Source organism: Elephantulus edwardii, unplaced genomic scaffold (assembly GCF_000299155.1).
Source record: "Elephantulus edwardii isolate Elephantulus edwardi_28Jun2011 unplaced genomic scaffold, EleEdw1.0 scaffold00176, whole genome shotgun sequence".
In the NCBI taxonomy this organism is placed as follows: Eukaryota; Metazoa; Chordata; class Mammalia; order Macroscelidea; family Macroscelididae; genus Elephantulus; species Elephantulus edwardii.
Genome location: NW_006399926.1, coordinates 2,684,684 through 2,693,820, shown reverse-complemented (window position 1 = coordinate 2,693,820; position 9,137 = coordinate 2,684,684). Strand labels below are relative to the sequence as shown.

General features: G+C 46.1%; 1 protein-coding gene across 1 annotated transcript in view; it reads left to right on the top strand.

The window, feature by feature from the left end:
- Positions 1 to 5,335: 5,335 nt before the first annotated feature.
- The window catches only part of FDPS (farnesyl diphosphate synthase), a 17,043-nt gene continuing 13,241 nt past the window's right edge, over positions 5,336 to 9,137 (top strand). The window contains exons 1-3 of the mRNA XM_006895791.1: positions 5,336 to 5,518; positions 5,596 to 5,758; positions 7,108 to 7,248. Of these exons, the coding sequence (XP_006895853.1) occupies positions 5,340 to 5,518; positions 5,596 to 5,758; positions 7,108 to 7,248 (483 nt within the window). The 5' untranslated portion in view covers positions 5,336 to 5,339. The remainder of the gene's footprint in view (positions 5,519 to 5,595; positions 5,759 to 7,107; positions 7,249 to 9,137) is intronic.

Sequence of the window (9,137 nt, the reverse complement as noted above, 5' to 3'; positions counted from 1 at the left end):
TCAACAATCTGCATTATGCATAGGACACAACCCTGCTTGCTGAAACTGATGGGGACCTGAAACGCTGGCTGTGGAAGGTCCGGGGCTGCAGTCTTCAGTATGGATTGAGGCTCAATGTCAAGAAAACAAAGATCCTCACCACTGGGCCAATTGGCAACATCATGATGGAGGTGAAGAGACTGAGATCGTTCACAGCTTTAGTTTGCTTGACTCTACAGTCAACACTCTTAGCACCAACAGCCAGGAAATTAAAAGACGTATTGCGATGGAAAAATCTGCTATTAGGGACCTCTCCAAAGTACTGAAGAACAATGATGTCACTCTGGGGACTAAGGTGCGCCTGATACAGTTCATGATCTTTGCAATCACTTGCTATGCATCAGAGAGTCAGACAATGACTAGGGAGGATGGAAGGAGAATTGATGCCTTTGAGCTATGGTGCTGGAGAAGAGTATTGAATATACCATGGACAGTTAAGAAAATGAAAAAAAAAAAAAGAAAATGAACAAGTTCATGTTGTTGTTGTTGTTGTTATGTGCCATCAAGTCCTTTGCAACTCATAGTGACCCTGTGTACAAGAGCCCTAAACCCCGTTCTATCCTGTGCCAACCTCGCTGTCTCAAACACATTCATTCCCACCACTCCACTCACAGAATCGATCCATCTCATCAAGGGTCTTCGTCTTCTGCACCGTCCCTCCACTCTCCCAAACATGATGTCCCTCTCTAAGGACTAGTCCCTCCTTGCAACATGCCCAAAGTATGTCAGATGAAGCTTCAGAATCCTTGACTCCAGGGAACATTCTGGTTTCACCCTCTCCAGGACAAACCTGTTTGTTCTCCTAGCAGCCCATGGTATATTCAACACTCTTCTCCAGCATCACAGCTCAAAGGCATCAATTCTCTTTCTATAATCCCTATGTACTGTCCAACTCTCTGATGCATAGCTCATAATTGCAAAGACTATAGCCTGGATCAGGTGCACCTTAGTCTCCAGCCTGACATCATTGCTCTTCAGCACTCTTGAGAGGTCCCTCACAGCTGACTTTGCTAATGCAATTCGTCTCCTGATTTCCTGGCTGCTATTACCAAGAGTGTTGACTGTGGAGCCAAGCAAACTAAAAACTGTTAACTATCTCAATCTCTTCATCATCCATACTGATGCTGCCAATTGGCCCAGTGGTGAGAATCTTTGTTTTCTTGATATTGCGCTTCAATCCATATAGGAGGCTGCAGTCGTTGACCTTCTGCAGCAAGCGCTTCAAGCCCTCCTCAGTTTCAGCAAGCAGGGCTGTGTCATCTGCATAACGCAGGTTGTTGACTATTCTTCCACCAATCCTGATGCCACATTCCTCCTCATACAGCCCAGCATCTCGGATGATCTGTTCATCCTGGAGAGGGTTAAACCGGGTTGCTCCTTGGAGGCAAGGATTCTGAAGCTTTGTCTAACATACTTTGGATATGTTGCAAGGAAGGGACAGTCCTTGGAGAAGGACATCATACTTGGGAGGGTGGAGGGACGGTGCAGGAGGGGAAGACCCTCTATAAGGTGGATTGATTCAGTGACTGGGGTAATGGGAGTAGGTGTGTTGTAGACAGTGAGATTGGCACGGGATAGAGCAGGGATTACCGCTGTTGTACAAAGGGTCGCTATGAGTCACAGTTGACTTGGCGGCACATAACAACAACAACAACAACAGTCTTCCTCAACCATATCTGCTTCCAGAGGGCCATGGTGAAGATTAGAGAACTCTGGTGGTGTCATCTGGATGGAGTTGCTTCACTAAGCTGAACTATAACTCTGGTGTTTTGAATCTACCATTGACTTTTTGGAGGAAGATGGGCAATCTCTCTGTTCAATTTACAGCTTTAGGAATCCAGTAGAGAAAACAAAAACAAAAAACAAACCAAAAAAACAAAACCAACCAACCAACCAACCAAACAAACAAACAAAAAAAGAAATCCAGTAGAGGCTCAGCTCTGTATTTTTTTTTTTTTACCTTCTTTTTTTTTAATTAGTTTTAATGAACATTTACAGAGATTTTGGGTTTTCATTCATTCCTTGTTGCACTGTTTTCTCCACCCTCATCCCCAGTTCATTCTTCTTCCCCCCCATGTCTGTTTTAATTGTCCAATTGCCACAGTGCTTGTCAAAGCCAGTTCTGATTAATCTCCTTTGTCAGTGTGTGCCTTGCCATTCCCTATCACTCCTCCCTGAGAGAGACTTCACCCTGATTCATAAGGAAAAGGGGATGGCATATTCTCTTAGCTACTTCCTGCTGAAAAGGGACGCTGTGGGTTTCAGGGTGAATTTCTTCTCTCACTACTCTAAAGGGCCCCCTTGGCAGTAGGAAACACGTAGACTATTATGGAGATTGATTTTGGAATTTAGATGCACTGTTATCAATTGTGCTTAGCCATACATGTTCATATCCTTGAAGATGTATCATGGTCAGCTCTGTATTGATTCTGACTCCACAGCTACTTTTAAGTTTATTGTGAAGATTTAGTTAATGCCATATCTCTAGATCCTTCCTGCGTTTATTTTTGTCTGTAATGATAAAGACCCTGCCGGAAGAGATTAGGTAATTTGCTCTGGCCAGACTTCAGACAAAAGGAATATTGTTCTGGAGGTGTGTCACCTCCCACAAGTGAGCCCAGCAAGCACCAAGGTTAAAGGAACTGTCATTTGGAAAGACAGATTTTAAAAAGCCAACATGGATTCCAGATCTATGTGAAGACTTTGAAATGGAGTTAAGTCTCCACTCTTAGACCATCCTATTTATATACAAACTGATTTTAGACTCTCATACACTGGTAAACCCAACTCTGCCAAGTGATAGCAATGTTACACTTGCTCACCTGTGTTGTTCATTTACTTCGTAATGGCACTTCTCCAGACCTCCCTTTAGTTCCAGCATGGTATGCACAATGCCTTTTGTTCTTTAATGACAAAACCCATTCATGTCTGGCATTATGATTTGAAATTTCAGGGATCTTTTCCTGAGGCTCTGAAGACTTGAAAAGCTTGGTGGAGAGTGACAGTTGCAAGATATGAATGAGGTTAGGTTTGTGAGGACACTAGTTTCTGCTGAGTCTTACTTGTAAAGCATTGTAGCTACCTTTTTTTCTTGAGCTCTTACAGCATTTTATATTTTGAAAAAAATCTTTCTGACGTATTGCTGTGGAGTTGGAACTGATTTATAGCCTGACCCTCTGTTCCGTTTTTGAGGCTGTAAATTACACTGAAGGTGACAGCCCATCTTTCTCTCTTCAAGCAGTGTAACTCTCCCTGGACTAGCCACCAAAGGTCCCTTTACCTACATGGTAAATTATTCTCATTTAACAGATGAAGAAAGCATGTTCAGGAAGTGAGTGGCTGGGTAGTGTAAAAGGTAACTGTGGTAAGCTGTTAAACAAAAGACTGACATTTGAGTCCACCCAGAGGTGCCAGGGAAGAAAGATCTGTCTGTCTGCTTCTGGAAAAATAGCCCTGGAAAACTGGGCAGAGTTCTACTCTAATACCATGGGTTACGGAGTCAGCTCTACGTTGTTGAGTCTACTGTCCTCCTTGTCCTAGCCTGCACCTTCTTCAGGATCTCTGCCATACTCTATTGTTGTAGTCACTGTAATCAATCCGTTTCATTGATGACCTTCTCTTTCTCCAACCCCTCCTTTCGGCAGCGTCATGTCTTTTCCCAGGTACTGACCTCTCCAGATAACTAAAATTTTCAGCCTCCTTGCCTTCCAGACAGATCTGTTTTTCTGATACCATTTAGTACTCTTGCTGACACCACAACTCAAAGGCATACATGGCAATTGGAAATCAACCTATTAATTAGGGTCCACCGAGCTCCTTAGTTTCTCCAGTGGGCTTCAGAGGCAGTAAATCGCACGGGAGAAGATTGCCCATCTTTCTCCTGCGCAACATCTGGTGGATTCAAACCATAAGCCTTGGGTTGGCAGTGCAACTCCTTACCACTAAGCCACCAGAACTCCCTGGAAATTAACCTAGGATGAGGTAATTCTGTTTTCTTAGACTTCCAATATTAGAAACACTTTGAGCTTCTTTTGTGTTCTATAGAGTAGCTAATGAGTCAGAACCATCTAGATGGCAGTGAAGGGTTTTTCGGTTTGTAATATAGGCAGATGATGAAAAAGGGTGTGTAGAGTAATGCTGATAACTTGTAAGCACGTAGAGGCAGGACGCGGGTTCTCCCAATCCGGAGCGCTTCCCGCAACTTGCAGAACAAGCTCCAGCCCTTCCACTGGGCCTCGCAGAGGATTCCGCCCCTCGGCTGCCGGGACAAAGCCTTTCTATTGGTCGTCCGTCACAGGGCCCCATGCTCATACGAGGGGAGACAGCCAATCACTGAGGCTCGCCTCCGCCCAGCCGGCCCACGCTAGATTGCGTTTTCTTCGTCCCGCCCGCTCCACGCCGGGAGTTGTAGTCTAATTATTCTTTCCTGCTAAGAGTCAAGGGAGGTCGAGAACTACTCGACCCAGAGAGCCTAGCGCGGGGCGGGTCTGGTTTTTAGGAGTATCCCGCCAACAATCTAGACCAAGCAAGAACCGGCATCCAAGAACAGGTGAGCACGATTGCGGGGAAGAGTCTGGAGACAGGCTTTTGAGGCACGGCCTTCCTACTCTAGCGATATTCTGAGGCACAAGAAATCAACTCGGTTGCGTCGAGGTTCTTCCCCATTGGGGATCGCTTGGCTGGTTCTCTCGGCTTGCGGTTAACACTAGAGCTCTCCGCTCACGTACTTTTCTGGGATTCCCAGAATTCTTGGGTCCAGTTTGCTCCTCTGTAGCGAAGCATCCCTGCTTAAGTTACTCTGAACGGAATTGCGACGAGGCTGTGTGCGTGGTCCCAGCACACTGAGACCACATGTGTGCAGCATTCAATGTCCCCTTAGGGACACATTGCCCAGAATCTGTACATCCCGCTCCACCCCTTACTTAGGGGTAATCTGGGAGTTAGCTGCCAAGAGCCTCAGTGTGGCCTTTGAAATAAGCGATTTCGGGAATCCTTCTGTCTCCTAGCCCTGTGGTACTTTGTACCTCCTCTTCCACCAGCCTTGTATACATGATGACATTCAATATTAGTTGTCTTATTTTAAGTGCCAGTCTGTTGGTAAGTCTTAGTCACCCCAGCCAAACTTTTTGTCCTGTGTATTTATTTCTTTCCAAGAATGCCTGATGCTCAGCCCACAAGAGATTTGGGCATTCTGGTCCAGGTAGTGGTGGGGGTGACCTGGGGAGTTGCCACCGTGCATCTGCCATTGGTCCTTGCCCCTGCAGGGAGTGCTCAGTGCCTCTCCCTATGCCACCCCCACGATGCCTCGGTCCCGCTGGCTGAGATCTGTGGGGGCCCTCCTGGTGCCAGCCCCCTGCTGGGCCCCCCGGGTGAGGTGGCTGGGTCTTCTACGGCAGCCCTCCCTGGTGCACGGGTGCCCAGTCCTGGGGGCCTGGCACAGTGCCCGCCGCTTGTGCCAAGTGTGGACAGAGGATCCTCGGTGAGTGCGGTGGAAGTGAGGGGTCTTGGGGAGGGGAACAGCTGATCAGGGTTTTGACTTGTCCTCCCTCTCCTCAGAGCATTCTACTCCTCCCTCAGAATGAACGGAGACCAGAAATCAGAGGCTTACGCCCAAGAGAAGCAGGATTTCATCCAGCACTTCTCCCAGATTGTCAAGGTGCTGACTGAGGATGATCTGGGGCACCCAGAAATAGGAGATGCTGTTACCCGGCTCAGGAAGGTGAGCGATCAGTGTCTTGTGGGAGAGGAGTCTCTGTTCACTTCACTTATGGATGAGATTCTGCTGTGGTTTTGGGGGAACTTGCCAGATGTGAGAGAAGACTTACCTGAGTGATTATGGGTGTGCCCTAGTGGGACACAGGTGGTCCCTAGGTGGGACTTAGGCCGGTAATTAATTTTGCCCATTAGTCCCACTTCATTAGAACATTACTTTCCAAACTCCTCTGCACAGGGTGGAGGCCTTGAAACTTGTGGGTCCTTGACTTTGGTGAGAAAAGGCATTTAGGTATCCAGAAATCATAAGGTGCCGCCCTGGTGAGCAGCTGGGAGGAAGGCAGTCCAAAGTTGCCCTGCCTCCCTGAGGCTTGAAGTGAAGTTGGGAGTGCCAGAAACCTGTATTCTAGGTCTCATATTATTGCTGTGATACTTGTGTGCTTGTGTGACCTAATTCCTTTCCTTCTACCCTCTTGGAGTATCTAGTAAAGCTTTTTGCATAAGTATTATTTGAGAGGAACTGGGGGGGGGGCAGAAAAAGGCTGTCTACACTGAGATGAGGATTAAAAGAGAGGTTAGCAGAAGGCACAGCTGGACAAAGTGCTATTGAAGGAGTGGATCCTCCAACCTGCGTTCCTCCCAACCACACTGCCCTTTGCCCAACTCTGAAGGAGCCTTGTCTTTAATCCAGTGTGGCAAGCTTTAGCTTTACGGGTGGCTTGTACTGTGGTTAAGAGAAGCTGGTTGAGGAAATCTGGGAGAGGTGAAGAAAGGAACTTGAGAAGGAGGTATTTGAGAAAGAGGGATCTGGATAAACTTGCTAACCTCTGGGCATATTTAGAGTTGGGGTTCAATTCTTATGCTAGGTTTGGGAGCAGATTTTAATTTGTACTATGGAGACTTAAAGGTACCCTAGTGGCACAGCTATTAGCACTTGGCTGCTAACTGAAAGGTCAGTGGTTCAAACCTGTCCATCACTCTTCAGGAGAGAGATGTGGCATCTGTTTCTGTAAAGATGACAGCTTGGAAACCCTTTGGGTGCAGTTCTGGTCAGTCCCATAGGGTTGCTGTAAATCAGAACAGACTCAAATGTAAGGTTGTTTGTGGGTTTTTGTTTGTTTGTTTTAAATGTACTTGAGGATACAGAGCAGATACAACACAAACACTGGAGACAAGAGAGTTCCTCTAGTGACCGCTGCACAGCTTGGATTAGGGAGCCCAAAGAAGACCACTTGTAGAAGTTTTGTGGAGAAGGGGTTGGGGTTAGGAAGGATAAAGTTGGGTGGCCGATGAAAGGAGAAAAATCCAGAGCAGCTGTGTGGACCCTGACACTTCATTCCCCACCATGTCTCCCAGGTCCTAGAGTACAATGCCATTGGAGGCAAGTACAACCGAGGTTTAACAGTGCTGGCAGTGTTCCAGGAGCTGGTGGAGCCCAGGAAGCAGGATGCTGAGAGTCTGCAGCGGGCCCTGACAGTGGGCTGGTGTGTGGAACTGGTAAGAGGGGTGCCCTGGCTGGGATGGTAAGGGATGAGCCTGAAACGGGCTTCTAATTTGTGTTTGTGGGCATCTGGAGTGTATTATAGTCAAAGTTGGACTGAAATACTCCAAGGGTTTAAATGTGTGGACCCTCTTTTGCCAATAGGTATGTATATGAATTTTAGACCAACTGTAGATCAGGGCTCACAACTGGATAGAGATGCTTCAGCTTTGACCTCTGAACAGAGGTCAGGAAAGTGCCATCGTCCTCCTTCAAGACTATTCTATATCAGAGATTGAAAACTGCCCATGTCCTGATAGTTTCTGAAAATGTTTAAAGTTGTTGTTAGGTGCTGTCAGGTAAGCTCTGGCTCACAGTGGCAAGATGTTGCCTGATCCAGTGCCATCCTCCCAGTCTTTACCCTGTTTAAGCCCATTATTGTAGCTACTGTGCCAGTCTGTCTTGCTGAGGTCTTTTTTCGCTGACTCCTTATTTTACTAAGTATGTTGTGCTTCACCAGGGACTGTTCCCTCCTGGCAACATATTCAAAGTCTTAACCATTCTCACTTTTTTTTTTTTAAGTTATGAAGCTAACTTTTTTTTTATTAATAATTTTAATGAACATTTACTGAGATTTTGGGTTTCCATTCATTCCTTGCTGCACTACCATTCTCACTTCTAAGGAGCATTCTGACTGTCATCCTTCTGGTAGCCCATGGTATAGATCCTTTGCCAAGACCACCATCCCAATGCATCAATATTTCTTATTGTCCAGCATTCACAAACAGATGAGGTAACTGAAAATGCCATCACTCGGATCAGACCCACCCCAGTCCTCAAAGTGATCCCTTTCCTTTTTTAGAACTTTGAAAAGGTCTTTTGCACCAGGTTTGCCTGTTGTCATAAGACATTTGGTTCTTGACTGCTGCTTTTATGGGCTTTGATTATGGATCCAAGTAAAATGAAATGATTGATAAGGCTATCAGGATATTACAGTTAGTATTACAGATCCCTGCTTGCGGTGGGAGGTGGCTGAGACAGGCTCCTGTTAGAGAAACTGTTCTTGGAGTATTCCTGGCTGAAACTAAGTTGCCTTTGCCATCACCCCTGGTCTGAGGTCAAGTGCAAGAGAAACTCTTACATCCCCGAGGGCTCTGCCTGGAGCAGGAGCAGTGGTTACACTGGCCCTTTTGTACCAGCCACATGAGCCAGTGGCCAGAGCTGGTGCTTCCTCTGAGCAATGTAGACTCAAACGAGGACACACAAGGACCAGGAGAGGGTGAAGGCTTGAAAATCGTATCATGAAAAGCTGTTTTAAGGAAACCAAATGTGTAGTCTGACTACGAAATATATGATGACATTAGTTTTCTTTATTTGCTTGGCCTCTGGAAACTAAACTTTGAGAAGCGATAATTATCAAAAGGTTTCAGGTCTTTTGTTCATAGGGTTATTATGAGTAGTTTTTGACTCAATGGTAGTCCACAACAACACAACTGTGTGTACACACACACACACACACACACACCTGTTTGTTAAACTCTGGGTTATTGTTTAGTGTTGTGGTATTGTGTACCATCGAGTCAGAACCAACTCATACCTGACCCTCCAGCAGGTGTTTTTTTTTAATTATTAAATTTTATTTTAACATTTACAGAGATTTTGGGTTCTCATTCATTGTTGCACTGTTTTCTCTACCCTCCTCCCCAGTTCGTTCTTCTCCCCCTCCGAACATCTGTTTTAATTGTCCAATTGCCACAGTGTTTGTCAAAGCCAGTTCTGATTAATCTCCTTTGTCAGTGTGTCCTTTGCCATTCCCTGTCACTCCTCCCTGAGAGAGACTTCACCCTGAGTCATAAGGAAAAGGGGATGGCGTATTCTCTTAGCTACTTCCTGCTGAAAAGGGACG